At 62.0% G+C, this 19,580-nt stretch overlaps 1 protein-coding gene across 1 annotated transcript; it reads right to left on the bottom strand.

The window, feature by feature from the left end:
* Positions 1-915: 915 nt before the first annotated feature.
* SPDEF (SAM pointed domain containing ETS transcription factor) lies at positions 916-3,494 on the bottom strand. Its single transcript, XM_009888318.1, has 5 exons — positions 3,227-3,494; positions 2,002-2,199; positions 1,863-1,910; positions 1,248-1,394; positions 916-1,094 (listed from the first exon to the last, which is right to left on the bottom strand). Exons 1-5 carry the CDS (start codon positions 3,492-3,494, stop codon positions 916-918), a joined length of 840 nt encoding a protein of 279 aa, XP_009886620.1.
* Between the last annotated feature and the right edge of the window lie 16,086 nt (positions 3,495-19,580).

The raw sequence follows: 19,580 nt of genomic DNA on the forward strand, positions 1-19,580 counted from the left end.
TGTGTGTCCTATTGTCCCTGCTCACGCGCCCGGGCTTTGTCCTCCCCGAACAATGGCCGGGGCAAAGCCACCCGCAGCCGGTGCCCAGGAGGGAGGGACGAGCGCAGCCACTGTCCCCCCCGTGCCTGAAATTGGGCCAGCCCCTTTCTTTGCAGCTGAGAGCTGGGATGCAGCAAAGGACAAAGCCCCCCACCATGCTGCCCCCCACCCCGAAGAGGGCTGAGGGTCAGGAGCTGCTCGTCGGGGTAAATCCAGAGCACGGGGTCACTCCTGATGGGCACCGAGGGCAGCCGGGGCGGTGGTGGCACGGGGACAGGATCTGGCTTGAGGGGACTCTGGTCCCAGTGCTGTTGTCCCCACCACAAAGCAGTCCCAGGGCATGGTGCCATGGGGATAGCGAGGTCTCCTGCTGGGCTGTGCCCTTGGCCACCGTGTGCTGACGATGCCCTGGGGCTGTCGGGTGAGAGGACAACGTGCTGGGGGGCAAGAGACCTGGGGACAGGACTGCTGCGTCCCCCACCTCCTCCCCTGGGTGACCACGCGCCCACCTTCGATCCCTGCCGAAGGGCGCCAAGCCTGCAGGGAGCCCTTGCGACAGCCACAGATTCATTTGACTTTATCGTACACCGATCGACCGTCCGTCTCATCCGCCAGCCCCAGAGTCCGTGTCCACCCTCCCCTGGGAGCGCTCGCAGGAGGTGGGGGTGGCGGGGGCTCAGCCCTCCCCTCCGCCCGACAGCTCCTGGAAGGACTTCCCGATCTGCGGCAGCCGGTATCCCGGGGGGATTGAGCCTCTCGGCACCCCAACCGTGGTCCTTAGTGCTGGAAGATGGTTTCTGTGGCTGGGAGGCAGAGGGAGGCGGCAGCGAGGGGCCCCTGTCCCTCCTGGGGCTCAGCCTGTCCCTCCACCACCGCTCAGACCGGGTGGACAAACTGGTAGACGAGGCGCTGGGAGATGTCGGGTTTCCGGATGATGCCTTTCTTGTAATACTGCCGGATGGAGCGGCTCAGCTTGTCGTAGTTCATGGCCGGGCGGTTCTTCCGGATGCCCCACAGACGCGCCACTTGTGCCGAGTCCTCAATCTTGAAGATGCCTGGGAGGGGAACGGGGCATGGAGGGGAGGTTATGGCCTCACCTGCCCCCCCAAGCGCCCACCCCGGGGCCGCTGGAGCACCCATGCACCCACCCACCCACCCACCTTATTTTTAGAATCACAGTCTAATGTTTGGGTTGAAACTATACTTGCATGAGAGGGTTCCTGAGATTAGTTGGGGTTTTAGGATTAGTATAGTTGTGGGTTTCAGCAACAGCTCTTTGAGGAACTGCCAGAGGTGGATGGGTTGGCCGGCGCAGGATGAGTCCACCTCGCTGTCTGCCCAGCTGGCATCACCTCCTGCCGCGGGAAGGGATGGAGATGGGTGAGATGGGTGGGGGGAAAGAGGCCTCGTTGCTTTGCACCGCCCCGGGGACCCACACGAGTCCTCGTCTGGGAAATCCCGTCTCGCTGCCTGTGGGTCTCCGGAGACTCAGTCCAGGCACCGGGTTTGGAAGTACCGCTTTCTCCTCCCCAACTTGGAGCAGGGGAAACAGCTTGGTCCTGCCCTCGCATCACCCCGCAGGGATGCATGGGGTGCAGGATGGGGCCAGTGAGGGTCTCGTGGCCATTTCTCCTTCGCTTGCACCTTGCAGAGAGCACAGGGGCTGCTCCGGGGCAGAGGGAGTGCAGCCACATGTGTGCTGCTGCAGCAGCCGCTCCAACACAACAAGTAATTGCGATTAAGCAGGGAGCAACCTCTCAGATACCCTGGACCTGTCTGAGGCAGAAGCGAGGCCAGTGGAGCTGAGCCCACGCAGAACTCACCGCAGTATCTGACATCTCCCGGGGCAGCTTTTTCCTTCATCCAGGCGGCTGGAAGGGAGGAGTGGGCGGTCAGAGGGGCATCTCCCGCTGCACAGCATCACCCACCCTCCTCAGCTCCCTCCCGGTCCCTGGCACTTACCGGACTTCCAGATGTCAAGATGGGCGTGCAGGATGTCACCGCAGGCAGGTGAGCGCTGGCAGAACTGCTCCTCGGACATGGCACACAAGTCCTTTCCCGACAGCTCCTGGAAGGACTTCCCGATCTGCGGCAGCCGGTACTGGTGCTCCGTCCACAGGATCCACTTCTGCACGTTGCCGGGGCTCCAGTCCGCAGGGTCTGGAGGCAGAGGGTGAGCCCGGCCATCGACAGCCCCAGCAAAGCCCGGGGGAACTCAGCTCACCCCACAGCAGCCCCGGGAACCCGTCCCCTCCTGCCCTACTGCAGCATCACCCACCAGGGTGGAAGCACCCTGCTCCAGCCTGGTCCCTGGGGACAAGACTGTCCCCTTGTCACCTCCTTTGCTTTGGGAAGCCTCATCCAGCCTTTTGGAGCCCCACTTGCTCCCTGAACCATCCCAGGTGACACCAAATGCTTCAAGGGAGTGGGTGGCAGATCCTGCAGAAACCCAAACACATCCCGAGACCGCCTGTGTCACAGCAGCGATGTCCCGAGAATACCCCATGGCAGCAATACCCCAGGGAACTCCGTCCTGGGCTCTCCTGCTCCCCTCACACCCGACCCCACACCCAGCACGGGTAACGCCACCCGGCCCCAGGCTGTCCCCAACCCCACACACTCATCTGCCTGTTCCTAACGTCCCAGGGAAAACGGGATAGAGAAAAAGATAATAAAAGTCGCGCCGTTTGCTCCTTGCTACCGCACACCCTCCCCAAGAGGTCTGGAAGGCGCCTCGATAGCGATGCACTGGGAGGGGAAGGGACCCCCCAGCTCAGGGAGGGGATGGGCTCAGCATGGGGTCGCTGTGTCCCTGCACCTCTCCGGCTCTGCGGCACCGGCGGGATCACACCGGCACCCCACAGCTAGCACAGGGCTCTGCGGCACCGTAAAGCTCTGCTAACCCCTGCCTCAGCGTAACGCAGAGCCAGGGAGGGCAGAGGGGTATCCTGCTGGTGTCCCTGGGCGTGAGCGAGCAGCGATGCCGGGGGGGGACAGACAGGCAGCAGCAGCTCTCCCCCAAACCCCGGCTCCTGGTTGCAACCCCCCCGAAACGCAGCACGGCTTTAGTCCCCGCGCTGGCGCATCCCTCCCTCGATGCATCCCGCAGCGGGACCCGACCCTGCCCGCAGCCCCCCCACCCCGGGGAAGGGCTGGTGGAGGTGGAGGGTGGGGGGATGACACCCACCTGCGGCGATGTTGAGGAGCTTGCAGGCCGTCTCGATGTCCTTCAGCACTTCGCCCACCACCATGCTCTGCACCTGCTCCAGCGAGTGCTCCTCCAGATGCAGGCTGGCCTGCAGGTCCCCCTCGGTCCCCAGCCCCAAGCCCTGGCTGTCGATGATGGGACATTGCTCCGGCTCCTTCTGCGCCTCCCCTCGCCCCCCCTGGGCACCGCTTTGGGACGGTTCCCCCACGCCCTTGGTGGCCCAAGTGATGTCCTCCGAGTAGAGCATGTCGAAGTAGTGCAGGCAGAAAGCAGGCAGGGGCTGCTCGGGGGTGGCGGGGGGGCTGGGGCTATCGGGGCAGCCCCAGCTCCGGGTGTCGGGGTCCCGCGGAGGGGGCAGCAGCGCAGGGTCCGGCCGAGCGAGGCGGCTGTGGGGCAGAGCGGTCAGCCCGGGGCTGGTGCTGCCCATCCCTCCGCTCAGCGCCGGCTCCAAACCTGCTGGGAGAGGAGGAGAGGAGAAAAGGAGAGGTTCACCTCGGCACCGATTCCTGCCTTCCCGCCCAGCAGCCAGGCACAAAGGGAGGAACTAAGCCTGTTAGAGGGGGGAAAAAACCTCCAAAGAGACCCACGGTGCCCTGCGAGCCCCCGGATGAACGCAGGCTTGGGGTCAGCCACGGGGCCGGGGGGGGCTGTGCTGGTTTTGGGAGGACCAGAGGCAGCAGCCAGCGGGGAGAAGGAGCCTGGGGGACAAGCAGGTCCTGACCACCGCAGGCTTTTAGGGTCTTCCTTGAATTGCACAGCGAGTTGGCAGCAGTTCAGTCCCAGCTGGGGCTGGATGCCCTCGCAGGAGCCAGCAGGACACGCCGGAGGGGCTCCAAGGCACCTATGGTGGTGCTGATTTTGGGAGGACCAGAGGCAGCAGCCAGCAGGGAGAAGGAGCCTGGGGGACAAGCAGGTCCTGACCACCGCAGGCTTTTAGGGTCTTCCTTGAATTGCACAGCAAGTTGGCAGCAGTTCAGTCCCAGCTGGGGCTGGATGCCCTCGCAGGAGCCAGCAGGACACGCCGGAGGGGCTCCAAGGCACCTATGGTGGGTGGCCCATGGGCATCAAGAGCCGCGGGATGCCCGAACCCCACAGCCACGTTTCTGTGCGTGGGAAACATCAACCTGGTGCTTTCACCCGAGGATGCCTCAGCGGTGACGGTGACAGCACCCAAACCCGGTTCTCCCGGGCCGGGGACCGAGGGGACCCAGCGCTCACCCGCTGCTGCCAACCCCCAGACGAGAACTTTCCTTTTACTCTCCCGCAAGAAAAAAACTACCCAAAAATCAGCCCGTCCCCATCTGTCTCTGGTACGTGGGGAGCCCTGGAGGCCGTGGAGAAGAGGATGAGCCTGCTGAATTTCCATGGCAACACCAGGGAACGGCTCCATCCGTGGAGAAACCTCCCCGAGAGCCGTGTGAGGCTTTGGGAACAGAAAGCCCCTGCCAGGGGAGAGGCTGGCGATGGGCACGGCCAGAGCTCTGCCGAGCTCCTTGCCTGCCTCCGGTATTGCTTTTTACAAGAAGAAAAATAAAAAAAAACCCAACCACCAAACCCACCCCAAATCGGTGATTTAAAAGCAGTTTTTGCAACAGAGCCTGCAAGAAAAAAGGAATGTGCAAAGCCTGAACCGACCCCAACCCCCCCGTAAGGAAACCAGGCAGCCCCCAAAGGGGAATGGGGGACAGCGGGCAGGGGAAGGGGTCCCTCTTTGCTCTAAATCTCAGCCAGGGAGGGGGAAAAAAAAAAAAAAAGGTTTAAAAGACTAAAAAGGAAAATACACCATCGGGTCCCTTGAGTGCGGGGAGCCGAGCAGCCGGCTGGTTGGCGTAGGAGGGACGATAGCGACCGAGCGCCCGGGACGGCGTGTCACCGTCCCCGCAGCGCTGCCGTGCCAAACGCTGCTCAGCTCCATGCTGCTGGGCCTGGCTTTCCTCCTGAGGCGTTAATTAAACATCGTTAATGGCCACGCACCGTGGCCCAGTTAACCGCAGTGAGGCCGGTGGGGATGAATTTAACGCCCTCGCTGAGGATTTGAACGCCCCTGGAAGTATGGGTTTTGAAGCTCTGCATCACCTGCGCCAGGAGGAAGCTCTGCCCATCGCTCATCTCCTGGCAAAGCCCAAAAAACCTTGGAAAAACACATGGAGGAACCGTGGCCGCCCAAACAGCACCCGCACCAACCTGAGCCCACGGGGACCCGGGGAGGGGCTGCAGGTTCGGGAGCTGGAGCCCACGTCCCCGGGGGGTTTTGGTGGCACCAAAGTGAGGAGGAGGAGGAGGAGGGAGAAGGGGTGCCCGCGCCGCTGAGCCCCCCCCACCACCCAGTCTCCCTGAGAGATGGCGGCAGCTTCCAAACCTCTCCTTGATTCGCTCTGGATTAAAAGAAGAGCTTTAGGAGATCAGCCCTAAATCCAGCCTCACGCTGCTCCCGGCACAAAAGGGAAGCGGTAACAGCTTGCATGGCTCCAGCTCACTGCACAGTGCTGGTCGCGGCGGCTTTCTGGGGAGGGGACGGGGGTCTCATCCGCAAAGCCTCTGAGATGCTCTGGGGTCGTGGTGCATCTTCCACCCATCCCACCTCCGCCAGGCTTCTCTCCCGCGGCTATAAACCGGACAGATGGAGGAGCAGCGCTGCGGAGCTGTCCCTGGGCACGCAGCGGGATGGATGGCCCCATCCCCATCCCCATCCTCATCCCCATCCCCATCCCGCCCCAGTCGGGACCACGAGGACCCAATCCCTTGGGCAAGTGGCCCCGAAGGACTGAGCAATCGTCTGCCAAACGGTGCTGTACTCTCAGGGCGGGGGCCTTTGTTTGACTTTCTCCCGCTCTGGCACGCAGGCGGCTGGGCTGGGTGGGGACCTGTTTGCTCTAAGAAGCCAATTTGGGCAGCCGTTTCCCTCTTCTCTCCGTTTTTTGCTTTCCCCTGGAAAAGGAGAGCTGGAGGGGCAGCCCCAGGCGCAGCAAGATGCTCACGGGGAGCACTGACCCGCACAGCACCCCAAAAAACCTCATATTCCCTGCCTGAGCTAAATAGGGCTGCGCCGGTAATTGCATCAGCCCCGGCAAACGCTCCCTGCCTTGTCCACACTGCTGGCGGTGAGCACGGCCCCGGTCCCACGGGCTTCGCACCGGAGCTCGCCCGCGGCGAAGCCACACCAACGGAGCACCGTGCTCGTCCCACCGCCCCAGGCAAGAGGGGAAGCGATCGGGGATCGGGGAATTGGCTCTTACAGCCCTTTTAACAGCTGACACCAAGGTATAAAAGCCCCCCAGCCCCCAAGGTTTTGGCTCCGTGGGCACACAGGGGCCAAGATCACAAAATCGTAGAGTGGTTTGGGTGGGAAGGGACCTTAAAGATCATCTAGTTCCAACCCCTACCCTGGGCAGGGACATCTCCCACCAGACTGGTGCGGTGCCGAGGGCTCAGCAGCCCCTGGGGAGGGAGAGCGGTGCTGTCCCTGGGGTGCCGGGCAGAGTGGGGTGCTGCCTGCAGGACACCCAGCCCTGCCCCGGCACACACGTCCATCCATCCCCGTGCACTGGTGCTGCCTGCAACCCCGTCACGGGCAGGCAGGGCAGACCCCAAACCGGGATGGAGCCACCAGTTCCCCGCTGTGTTCCTCCGTGCCCACAATAAAGCACAGCGGGGCAGTCCCTGCCATTCCTGAGCCCCAAAACGATGAGTGACCCCACATCACTCCCCGATAGCACCTAGAGATAGGGAGGGGACACCCCCACCAGCTGGGACGGGGGTGAGGTGCCCCGGCTCCCCACTCTTGCCGGCACCGCAGGGATGCTGCGGCAAAGGGCTGAGCTGCCGATGCGAGGGCTCGTTCTCCTGCGGCAGCCCGAGGAGGAAAAGGCGGCGGCGGCTGCCGAAGGGCACCACGACAGCCCAACCGCGACCGGCTCCGACAGCGGCTGAGAAAAAACGAACTCAGACATTCCCTTCGAGCAGAAAGCCCGGAGCGGCCAGGCTGGGACAGGGCTGCCGTGGCGTGGGGCCAGCAGCGAGCCCACGGGGGTTGGGTGGTGCCGGGTCACAGCTCAGTGCCACGGGGTTGCGGTGACTCAGCCCCATCCGCAGCCCGGGGATCAGCGGATGCCATGGCCCACGGGGACGAGGATGGGGACGAGGACCTCCTGGATCACCCCGAGCTCTGCTGGCAAACGCAACCCACCATCGGCTCAGGGCGGCAACACCAGCACCGGTGATGGGGGAGAGCTGGGATCAGCCCTTGGGAGCGTGAAAAAAAAAAGAGAAATCCACCCAACCACCACCCTCAAACAATGGGTCCGTTAATTAAAATTAAATCTGCGGTTAAACAGGTTGTGCCGGAGCACGGCTTTGGGAAGCTCCGTGGGACCGGCGGAGGTTGGCCCGCTGCGGGAGGAGGTGCTGCCCGCGGCACCCGGCATGGTTCCCAAATCCCCAGGCGCTTCCGAAAGCCCTTTCCGGGCAGGCGGGGTGGTGGGCCAGGCTCCAGCGTCCCCCCCAGCTGCCAGGCTGGGGATGGGGACAGGGACGGGGACACGCTGTGCTGTCCGGGGAGGGACCAGAGATGTGCGGGATCCACCGCTGTCCCAGACTGCCCGGAGCAGCCCCACGCACAGTGGGATTTGTCTTTAACCGATCCTTTCGGCTTCACCCGCCCCGTGTGGCTCAGCACAGCAAACTGGGACCCCAAGGGTGGGAGAGGACGGGGATCCCACAGACCCAGCAATCCTCTCTGCCCAAAAGCCTGTCTGGGGCTGGGATTCGGGTGGTTTTTCCCTGTTTTCTGGTCTGACTCAGCACCAACCACCTCGGTCCCTCAGGAGGGGCCATCCCACGCCACAATGCACACCCCGAGGCCGACTGCAGCGGGAGAGGCGATGGAGCCAGAAGGTTATGGCCAAGAGGAGACACGAACCATTTTATGGGGCCCAGATTAAGCAGGCGAAGGGACCCCGAGGTCCCTGCACGAGCCGGGGCTGCAGCAGACGGTCGGGTGCTGACAATTTGGGGTCCTGCCAGCACGTCCCACCCACGCCGCCAGCCTCACCGTGCCATGTCCCTCCCGGCTGCCAAACCCTGCCCGCCTGTGCCACGCACCCCTTTATCTCTGGGTGGAGGGAGGAGGGATTGGCCAAATTCTCCCCGCAGGGGTTTGGGGCAGCGCTCGGGAGGGGGGATGGGGATGTGACAGCCCGGGGGTCTGCCTCTGGTACCTGTGTGGTGACGGGATCGGGGCCAGGGCAAGCCCAGGGCTGCTGTTGGATGTATGCACAGGAGGGATGCAGCCCATCCCAGGGGTCCTGGACCCCCATCTCCCGCCCACCCCCGCCTTCTCCAACATCACCGAGACCCCCCCGGCTCCTCCCACCGTTACCTGCATGGGTGCTGGCACGGGGACCAAACGTCGCCACAGGTCCCCACGCCCCGGGTCAGGCTGCCCTCTCCATCGGCGCAGGGAGGCAAACAGCAGCGGGGAGGGGACGGGCACGACCGCGCGGGCTGAGCAAAGCCCCGGTGCTCGGTGTCCCCCAGGTGAGCAGCAGAGCTTGGTGTTCCCCATGCAGGGCCAGGGAGCCCCTATTTATAGCAGCACCTTCCTCCCCCGCGAGCTCCCTGCCCATGAGAAAGCCCTTATTGTGGGGGATTTGGCAGCCGAGCGGCGTTTGTGTTTCACTAACCGAGCAGAACCATAAAAAAATCAAACCTAGAGCCAATGTGCCTTTAGCACCGACAAAAAAAAACCAACAAACCACAAACCCAACCACCCAGCAGAAACGCAGAGCGGCGCTGAGAGGGTGCGGGTTTGGTAAAGGGCTTCGAAGTGCTTTAGGGAGACACCGCTGAGCTGGCAGCTCCTCGCTGGACACTCAATAAAGGGCCCCGGGTGCTTATCGGTCACACAGTGCCCCAAAGCACATCGTCCCCTGCCTCCCACCAGGCACAGGGGCTCGCGGGACCCTCCCCAGTGTCCCTGCGGGTACCGGGTGGGCTCGGGAGGAGTCAGCCCCAAGAGCCCTGCTCCCATCCCCCCTTCCTCACCCCAGCAGGAGGGGGTTGCGAGGACACAAAGTTGGCAAATCCCATTACATTTCAGGTGACAGCATCCCAAGAAGTGCCAAGAACCTCGTGCTGGGGGAACAACCTCTCCCTGTTTAACCTTAACGGCAGTTGGAGGTGCGAGGTGCTGTGGGATGGGATGCTCCCAGGGGCCGGCACCGTGTTCACCCCGAATCGGTGCCGAAAGGGCTGTAGGAACCCTGGGAGGGAGGGAAGGTGGGTGCTGGGGGAGCATCAGGCAGCCGGGAAGGGTCGTGGCAGCAGCATGGGGCTTACCTCGAGGATGTGCGGGCGGCTCAGATGCCGCATGGGTCCTGGCGTAGGGTGGGAAGAGCTGTCCCCGCGTTGCTCGGCACGGCGGCCGGGGAGGGCATGGCCCGAAGCGAGGTGCCCCAGCACCGGTGGGGAGAGTGGCCAGCAGCACCCTGCCCGGCTCAACGCCGGCCCCGTGATGGCAGGGCGGCCGGGCTGAGCCGCATCGGCTCTCAGCGGGCACCAGCGGGACAGGGATGGGGACAGGGACGAGGACGGGGCACCCCCAGCAGCTCCGAGGGCGGCGGAGGGATGAAGCCAGCCGGCAACCGAGCAGAGGTATGTGAGAGTGAAGCCGGCAGCCAAGCCGAGTGCAAGGTGCTCACCGAATACCTCCTTTGCCCATTATATCTAATTCCTTCCTTATTTACCTGAACAAACAAGCCGGGTGCTTACCTCAGCTAGAGGTGTTTGAATAGCCCAAGCCGGGGTTAACCCTTGCGGGGTGCATGGAGGCACCGGGCTCAGACCCAAATGGGTGCTGGGAGGAGAGTGGGGCAAATCCGGGCACCGTTAACCCCTTCCCACCCTCATCTGGGACACCCACCCGCAAGATGGGAACGCCGCAGTGGGGGAAGACCAAAGGCTCCTCCTTGTGTCTGCAGCACAGAGACCTGTTGGGTACATGAGTGTCCCTGGCTGGACACTGCAGCACAACATCACCCTCCCAGCACGGGCTGGGCTGTTTTGGGCCAGGAGCATCCCCGATGGATACGCAGGAGCATCCCTGACTGAGACGCCAGGAGCATCCCCCTAAACAAGGGCTGCAGCCACACGGGGCTTGTGATGGAGACTGCAAAAGCAAGGATGCTCAGAGCTCATCGGGGACAAGAAGGAGCCCCTCACACCAACCAAACCGTCCCTCACACCAGGGATATGGCACCGTCTCCCCCCTGGGGTCCGTGTCGCTGCTGCCTGCAGGCAGGACGGGGCGCCGGGGGCACGGCTGGAACGTGCAGTGCTCCGGGCCTGGGTTGTCCCCACCGGCACAAGCAGGAAAAAGCTGTTTTGACCGAGACAGACACTGAGTTGGTATTTATTGTCTTTTTTTTTCAACACGTGAAGAGCTCAGGGCAGTTCAGGCGGTTCTCCTGCGCACGTAGCGCTGCTGAAACAGAACGACCCCATGTCCTAAAAACCCACGTCAGACAAAACCCCGGCCACGAACACCCACAGGGCAACCTGGGTCAGACCCACGTCACCGCATCCTGGCAGCCGAGTGGCCGTCACGCCTGGGCTTTGCATCCCATGGAAAGTGCCACGGCGGAGCCAGCATCCCTCAGCCGCCCTGACCCCCCGGGGCCGGTGCGCGGCGGCGGCGCGGCACAGCCGATAAGCCGTCCATCGGAACTGTTTGCCGGGCGGAAAATAAAACCCCATAGGAAGGCGACCCCTGCGTTACGGCTTCCCCGGCCCGCCCAGCGCGTTGGCAAAGGGCTTCGCAACGCTATCGGTAGCACCAGGAGTTTCTGCCTCCCTTTTGAAAAGCCTCAATGTTATCTTATCGGTGGGGAAAATGTTCCCCCTGGATTAGAGCTCCTGCCACCCGAGGGGAGCTTTTCCCCCCTGTTTTGGTAAACACAGCCGGGTCTGTAAGACGTGGCGGTGGGTTGGGGGAGACACGGGCTGGGGAGGACATGAGGGGCGAGCAGCTGCGGCGGGGAAGCCACCAGCCTCCGGCCAGGCTTTGCCGTGGGGTGGGCACCCAGGATGGGGATGTGGCACAGCCAAGGACGGGGGTCCTGGCCACCCAGTGCTCCCAGCTTACAGCAGCCACAGCACAGCCCCCCGCACCGCTCGGAGCATCTCCTCCCTGTGTGAAGCAAGGCAGCACAGGCAGGACCCAGCGCTGCTGCCCCATGGCAGCACACCTGATCCCTCGGAGCCCAGTGCAGAGCTCCCAAGAGCTGCAGCAGGTCAGGCTGGCAGGGTGCAGCCCCCCAGCTCACTCCTGTGCGTGTTTGACCCACGATGCCGGGTCCCAGCCAGAGCCCCTCGGGAAGCCGGGAGCAACGCGCACTGTGCCGGGGCTCTACCCACCTCAGGGGCTGGTGCACAGCACCCAAACCTGCTCCCATGTCCCACCGCAGCATCCCTCCATGGGAAACAGGGGCAGGAGCATCCCAGCACAGCCCTGGTGCTGAGGCTGTAGGCCTCCACACACGGATATCGTAGAATGGTTTGGGTTGGAAGGGACCTTAAAGATCATCTTGTTCCACCCCCCTGCCCTGGGCAGGGACACCTCCCCCCAGCCCAGGTTGCTCCAAGCCCCGTCCAACCTGGCCTTGAACACCTCCAGGGATGGGGCAGCCACAGCTTCTCGGGGCAACCTGCCCCAGGGGCTCACCACCCTCACAGGAAAGAATTCCTTCCTAAGATCTAATCTGAATCTCCCCTTTTTCCATGTAAAACTGTTCCCCCTCATCCCACGGCTCCCCTCCCTGATCCAGAGTCCCTCCCCAGCTCTCCTGGAGCCCCTTTAGGCACTGGAAGGGGCTCTGAGGTCTCCCCTTTTTCGCCTTCTCCTCTCCAGGCTGAACCCCCCCAACTCTCCCAGCCTGTTCTCCCAGCAGAGGGGCTCCAGCCCTCCCAGCATCTCCGGGGGCCCATGTGGTCCATGTCTTTCCTATCTTCTCATAGCATGGAAACGTATGTGTCTTGACTGCGGAAACTTAAGATACAGAGTAAAGCCAGGTACAACCTCTACACCTGTGCACATACAAGCCACGCTGGGAATCGCTGCGGCTATCCCGTGTCTTCCTGCGGCAGCACCGTGCTGCTGCCCCGCGGTCGGGCTGCCGGCTCAGGGGAAAGTTTACCGAGCCGGTTACGGTTTGCACGGGTTGCGCGAGCTGGATTTGTGCCTCCTCGCTCTGACATCACCCGCAGGTCTCCCTCGTTTATTGGGTTTAATTACTACTTGTTACCAGAGCAAACATCAAAACAGTGCACCTGATGGAGCCAGGAGCGAAGCGATGGAGAGTGTGATCGGGGACACCGGGTGAGAGGAGGGTGTCACCAGGCAGAGGGGACGCGCTGGCAGTGCCCGATGCCAGGTCCTTACTCTGTAGCATCCCAGACATGGGTCATCCCGGTCTGTCTGGGATCCTGTTGCCCGACTCACATCTGGGTCTGAAAAAGCTTTCCCTGCTCCTCTTATCGGTAGCGCTGGAGATTTCGATAAGCAAACCAGATTAAAGGGAAAAACATTTGCTTTGTTGTGCTCGGGGAGAGCTGGCTGGTGGGGCAGCACCAGGGAAAACAGGCAAAAGGCCTCAAAACGAGACCTCCGCTTTCCTCCCCAAAGCAGGTTTGGTGGCTGCAGCCGCCCGGTGTCACAGACCCTGCCACGCTCTCACCACCGCCTTTCGCAATCGCTGTTCGGCACAGCTCTGCTTGCATATGCAAACCAGGAAAAGAAGAGGTTGCAACACCTGAGAAACAACAAAAGAGGGGAAATAAAGTCTGGCTTTTCTGCCCCATGTGCGCAGTTTTCGATGCTTTTTTCCTTGTCCTCCCTGTCAACTCATCGGCCCCGATTCCGGTGCCTTTTGCCACAGCTGAAACTTCAACCATTGGGAACACGGCCGGAGGGGAGGGATGGAGAAACTACTCATGAATCAGCTTGGAAGAATCTCTCTGCCCGCTTGCCTGCAGCTAATCTCTGGCTCCATCACAAGAATAATAGATAAGCAGCCATATAATATATAATAAAACTATTGAAGGCACTTGATGTCACTGCAAAAACCACAGAGGCCATTTAGCCTGATTTGTCCTCCAGCTGAGCGGCGTTTCCTGGTCCCCTGCAGCAGCGAGGTTTCCTCTCCTTCGGCTCCCGCACGGAGTTTGGGGACAGCAGTGGTCCCCATGCAAAGCAAACCCACGAGCTTGGGTCCCTCTGAGTGGCCTCATCCTGCATCCTGTGCCCGCACCTCCGGGCAATGCTCAGAGAGGAGATGAATCCCCGCTCCCAGGCTGCAGGGTGGGCGCTCTCAGGCTTTTGTGCAAGCCACAGAGACTGGGAACAGTTGAAATGCCTTGAAGGCATTCCCCGGCGCAGTCCTGCTCCACAGCTGTGAACCCACATCTGCAGCACTCAGCACCTCGGCCCACACCAGCCCCAGATGTGGCAGGTATTTTTGTGCCAGGGCGCACACCACAGCTCCAGGCTGGCAGCGTGATGAGGAGGGATGGAGCCAGGCTGCCACCAAACTGAGCATCCTTTGGGCTTCCACCTCCCCAGCACCATCACCCCGGCTCTGGTACCCACAGGGGCTCTGGCAGGGGGATGCTCCCAGTGCTGGGCTGAGATCAAGGCAGAAACCAGCCCTCAAATTAACCAGTAACCATCGGGAACGCACCAGGACATAGGCAATCCCCGTTAAGGGTGAGGGACAGCCCGGGATCCCAGGGCTGAGGCCACTGGTGCAGGAGGAAGGTCCTGATGGGAAGTGGCGGCTGCTCACTCCCCCCCTGCCACCCATAATCTTAATTGCTCTTCCCTGGCTGTTTGCTAACAGCAATTCATTTCCTCCCGGCCTGCACCGAGAGGGTTTATCGCTCTCACTCCTGTGTTATTTCAAGCTAACGCACGTATGGAAGGTCAAGAGCCTGGAGTGCTCCCTGCGATCCTAGAAAGAGTTTCAATGGCAGGAGCGAAGCAGGGAGGAGTGAGCAGAGGGCCCGAGGGGCAGCGGGTCTCAGACATGTCTCACCCACTGTCTGCCAGATCCTCTTGCCCCAAAAGGGGCAGCGGGCTTGGCAGAAAGTGGGAATACCGACCACATTATCCATCCCGGCTCCCGTCTGCTTTGCGGTCCCCACTCAGTGCCCACCCTCAGAGCGGTCCCCTCGCTTCTGCGCAGCTCACCGGTCAAACTGGGTGTCCTGCTCTCTGGGAAGATGCTCCGGGCAGGCTGGTTTTTGCAGAGAAGCTTTGGAGATGCTCTGGCGAGAGGTGGTGTTGGTGTAGAGCAGCATCCTCTGGTCATGGTTCCCTCCTGTCACCTCCGCACGGCGTCCTCGTGCCACCAAAGCAGACAGAGGAAACAGCGAGAAATGTGACATTGGCATCCAGCTGAGCTGCTGCGTGTGCTCCCCTGGGATCCCCCCCCCAAACCCCATGGAGAGGGGTACAAATCGCTGCCACTGTGGGGAGAGGGAGCCGGGCACCGGCTCATACACCCACCGGGACCGGGTGCCCCGCTGCAAAGCGGGACCGAGCAAACCCCACCGTGTTTGGGAACAAACCAGACATCGGCCAAACTACCCTCAGAGGGGACAAGAGCTTTCCAGTAGAGCTGCAACCCCAAAGTTAACCAAAGGGCCAGAGAGCGCACGGGACACAGCTCACGGGCGCTCACAGAGAAGCCGGCACGCTTTTTATTTGTGCGGTGACCCCGCGCAGATCTACCAGCGAGCATCTTCAGCGCTCTCAAACCACTACGGTTACTCCAGAGCAGAACCGAAGGGAATCCCCTTCAATTCCTCCTCACCCCAGGCTAGGACACCCATTTCCCGAGCAGCCCCGGGGCAAAGCAGGGCCGCTCCTCTTTATTACCTCCCCAGGTCACCTCTTCCAGCTTCCCCATCTCCCAGATGCTGCCATAAACCCTATTTACGGGGGACGCCGTGTATGCCCCAGGCAAACAGCCGCGGTTATTGCTGCTGGCGCCCGCCCGCAGGGCCCACCCTGATAAAAGAGCCGGGGCTCCCGTCCACGGCTGCTGCTCCGTCCCTTCTGCACGAGGCGGCTCCCGCTGTCCCCGCGCTGCGGTGGGGAGACCTGAGCAGAAGGAAAAATAAAAATAAAAATTAAAAAAAAAAAAAAAGAAAGAAGAAGAAAAGCCGCAGCAGGAGAGTTAATGGCACCACGACGCAGCGTCACCCGCATTTTAGGGCAGCCCTTGAGGGTGCAAAAAGGGGCTGATGGAGAAGCCGGCTCCATCCAGGGCTGCAGGGACAGGGGTCTGCGCTGCACTGGTGGCACGGGAGGTCCCAGAGCCACCCCTCGGCTGAGCACGGAGATGTTGGTGCTCACTTGGCCCCGTGCAACGGCTCCTTCGCACCCCACAGCAGCAGGAGGTGCCGAGGTTTGGCTCTGGGGTACCACAGCCCTGCTCCATTGGTCCCACCATGCCAGGGAGGGTGGTTGGGGAAAGACAAGCTGGTGGGGGATGAAGTCAAGAGGGTGATGCTGGTATGACCCTGACCTCCCAGCCCGAGTCTGGCCCTTGGACCACCAGCTCCCTACCCAAACACACCCCCTGCCTCCCCCCCTCCTGCAGCACCGGTCCCTGCTCCCCTCCCTCCCCGTGGGGACGGTTGTCCCACGCCAGGCTGAGCGCTGCCAGGGCAAACCCCGGGTGACGCAGGCGGGGAGGTCGCAGGGTGCTCTCGGCCGGGCTGGGAGCAGCGGGATCCACCGGCGTGTTTGCTGTTCCCTGCTCAAAGCCCTGCTCTTTTCTTCCTCCGGTCGCCTTAAACTCCTGCTTTTGTCTCTCAGGATTAAAAACCTGGAAATGGCTGCGGGTCGCCCGGTGCACCGTCACCAGTGATTTGGGGTGCAGAAGTAAGGGGGAAACCCATGTGCAGGGACGGCTCCGGCTCTGGGCTCCCCATTGCTGCTGTATCGGCACGCAGACCCCAAATCCCAGCCAGGATGGCAGAAAGACCCCTCTCCTCCCCCAAATCACCCGCACAAGCACCGTAACCCCGTTAACATCTCTCCTATGGAGAAAGGCTGAGGGACTTGGGTCTCTTTAGTCTAGAGAAAAGAAGATTGAGGGGGGATCTTGTAAATACTTACAAATACTTAACGGGAGGATGCCAGGGGGATGGGAGCAGTCTTTTTTCAGTGGCGCCCAGTGATAGGACGAGGGGTAATGGGCATAAACTTGAACATAGGAAGTTCCATCTTAACATGAGAAGGAACTTCTTTACTTTGAGGGTAGTGGAGCACTGGAACAGGCTGCCCAGAGAGGTGGTGGAGTCTCCCACTCGTGAGACATTCAAAACCCGCCTGGACGCTGTCCTGTGCAACGTGCTGTAGGTGACCCTGCTCTGGCAGGAGGGTTGGACTAGATGATCTCCAGAGGTCCCTTCCAACCCTGACCATTCTGTGATTCTGTTTCCTCACCACGGGCCGTTCATCCCACCGGTGCGGCTGGGCGATGGGGCCAGCACCCCCCCCTCCTCCCCGTGCCACGGGCTCGGGGCCGATTGGTGACCGTGGGTTACCACTTCGCCCGCCGTTTTCTCCCCGCATGCAAAACGATCCTCGGGCAGAACGGCCCCCACGGAGCGGCGGTCCCCGGGGGAGCGTGGGAGCTGCTGGGGCAGGGAAAAACCTCCCGGGTGGGAGCAGGCAGGACGAGCAGCTCCAACGGTCTCAAAGCCAAGGAGGGCCAGGGCAGCACGCAATGCCCCGGAGAGCAGGAGAGGCTCTTGGCTGCGGTTTCCCCTTGGGTCCTGCGCTCTCCATCCCAGGAGAATCCGCAGGCGGCTTTGCCCCAGGGGGGTAAATCCTGAAAAATAACCCTAAAATCCATAAGTCAGCCCCAAAGCAAGAGCTGGCAGGACGGAGAAGGGAAGGGGGATCAGCAGGGACCAGAGCCACCCCATTCCTGTCGCCCTTGGGATCAGAAAGCCCCAGCCCCGCTGAGCCAGGTTTGTGGCTCCCAGGGAAGCAGAGGGGGGAGGACTCCTTCGTGCCCCCCAGGGACCCCATGAGGGACGAGGCTGCTCCATGCCCTGCAGCATCGCCTGGAGCCACCGCACCGCGCTCACGGTCCCCCGGTATCCTGCACACCGTGATGGGGAGAGGGCAAACCCCGGGGGGCTGGAGGAAGGCTGGGGATGGAGGTGCTGTGGAGCTGCTGCAGAGCGAGCCGTGACTCAGTGGTGAGTCACCGGGCTCCGAAGGAAACGTGTCGTTCCCAGTGAGCATCGCTGGGGTCAGGCACCCCCATACCGGCAACTCAGCAAGGAGCCAGGACCCAGGGGCTCGAGTAGGCAAAAAGCGGGGCAGGACCCCAAAGGAGCTCCCATGCTTGAGGACAGGGAGTAGCAGCAGCGTGTCTTGCCTTCACCCCCTCCCCGGGCACAGGAGGAGGAATTTGCTTTTTGCCAGCAAACACAAGCTCCTGGGGGAAATTCACAGGCACCCTCAGCCTTGTCAGCCTCCGCAACACCACGTGGAGCCCCGGTTCGCAGAGCCTGGCTCGGGGAGAACACCACTGTGACTGGTACTGGGAGATGGGCAGGAGAGACGCAGAGCTCTCAGCAGACCAGGGCCACCAGCACGCACCAAAGCCCCGGAGACGAGCAGCATTCCTCGGTGGCATCCCTGGTTTCGCAGGATGGGATATGAAAGCTGAAAGCGATTAATGCTCTGCAAGAGAGCAGGAGCCAGGCTCCAGCCCCGGTGCGGGACGTGACCTGAAATGGCTCCGCTTTCCCCTTGAAGGGCTGCCCCAGCCCCAAGCCCGGCTCTCCCCGTCCCAGCGCTGGCTCGGGGCACCGGCAGAGCGAGGACATCGTCGCTTTTCTCCTCAGTGGTGGATTTTGAGGGCAGCAAAATGTTTGTTCTGTCAACACGTGCCTAATCCCCAACCAAAAGCTGATGAAAAAAGCCATGGGGGGGAAGGATGGGAATAAGCTGCCCTTTGAAACAAAGCCTTGACAGTGACAGCCACAGCCCCGACGGGGGGAACGGTGTCTCTGGGACATGCGGTCCTGGTGCAGCTGGCAACACCGGGGGAACGGGTTCCCCCCACCAGCACCCCGGTCCCTGCAGGCACCCCGCAGCCCCAGCACCCTGCAATGGGGCTGGGAAGGGGGAACAGCTCCCTGCCTCAAAGCACTGCACCTTCTCAAAGACGAGCAGGACCCCGAGCACCACGCAGGAGCTGCGAGAAACGCATCCTTGCTCCGAAGCCACTGCCTGGCATGAGCAGCAAATCAAAGCACCTCTCTTTGAGTGAGCCAAAGCCAGCGGGGTTGCGTGCGTCCATGCAGCAAACCTCCCCTCCACGCAGGAGGGACATCCCTGCCCCATGTCCCTGCTGTGTCCCTCAGCTGTGACACTGTGAGCCACCACGAACAGGCTCAGCCGAGGCTTGGCATTTTCGGATGACCCATAAAACCTTTTTGCCAGTGGGATGAAACAAAGCTTTGTGATGGCGAGGTTCACTCCCAGGTTGGCTGGGTGCAGGCTGAGCAGATGGTGCTTCCCCTCACTGCCTGCCCCAGGACTGCCCCCCCAGCCCAGCCCGGCCACTCACTGTGGCCAGCACTGGCCACGAGATCCAGCCCCTGCGGGGACCCACTCCCCGTGTTTGACGGCATCAGCCCTGCACCCTTCACCCGCAAAAAAAAAAAAAAAAAAAAAAAAGTGCATTTAGCAGTTTCCATTTGTTTGCTCTTTAAATAATTGTTTCCTTATCGCTATTTATTTAGATCTCTTTAAAATTCTGACAAACCTGCTTCTCAGGCACTGTCACCCGCTTCCTCCCACCCTGCTCCCCGCGGGCAAGGCAGAGCGGCCAGGCTGCACGGCCGGTCCCGGGAGGAGGGTCTCCTGCTCGGGGAGAGACGTGCGGAGCATCGAGGCCCCACTTACCCCCTTCTTTTATAAGGCAGACAAAGGCAAATGCTCCAAACCCATGGTTTTGGGGAGCTCCTCCTCCTCTCCCCATCCCACCACAGACCGTGGCAGCAGACACAGATGCTTTGGGGCTGCTGCACATCCTGCCAAGCTCGGGAGGCTCAGGGGAGCAGTGGGGGGACACCAGGGAGGGGGTCGGGAAGGGACATGACATTATACACAACGGAGAGGTCTCAGAGTCGCTGTGGGAAGCCTTCACCAGGGACCCCTCCGGGCAAGGACGAGCCCAGCGCTGCCCGAGCCTTTTTCCCCTCCCCCGAACTCCACCGGCGGTGCCCTGAGGTGGGCGAAGCG

Source organism: Charadrius vociferus, unplaced genomic scaffold (assembly GCF_000708025.1).
Source record: "Charadrius vociferus isolate BGI_N301 unplaced genomic scaffold, ASM70802v2 scaffold266, whole genome shotgun sequence".
Lineage (NCBI taxonomy): Eukaryota > Metazoa > Chordata > Aves > Charadriiformes > Charadriidae > Charadrius > Charadrius vociferus.

Excerpts from the sequence above, each read along its gene's own strand:
- SPDEF (XM_009888318.1), bottom strand. The coding sequence starts at position 3,494 with ATGCTCTACTCGGAGGACATCACTTGGGCCACCAAGGGCGTGGGGGAA. Across the intron at positions 1,395-1,862 it reads GGGAGATGTCAGATACTGCG|GAGGTGATGCCAGCTGGGCA; the intron begins GTGAGTTCTGCG and ends TTCCCGCGGCAG. Across the intron at positions 1,095-1,247 it reads AATCTCAGGAACCCTCTCAT|GCATCTTCAAGATTGAGGAC; the intron begins GCAAGTATAGTT and ends TTCCCCTCCCAG.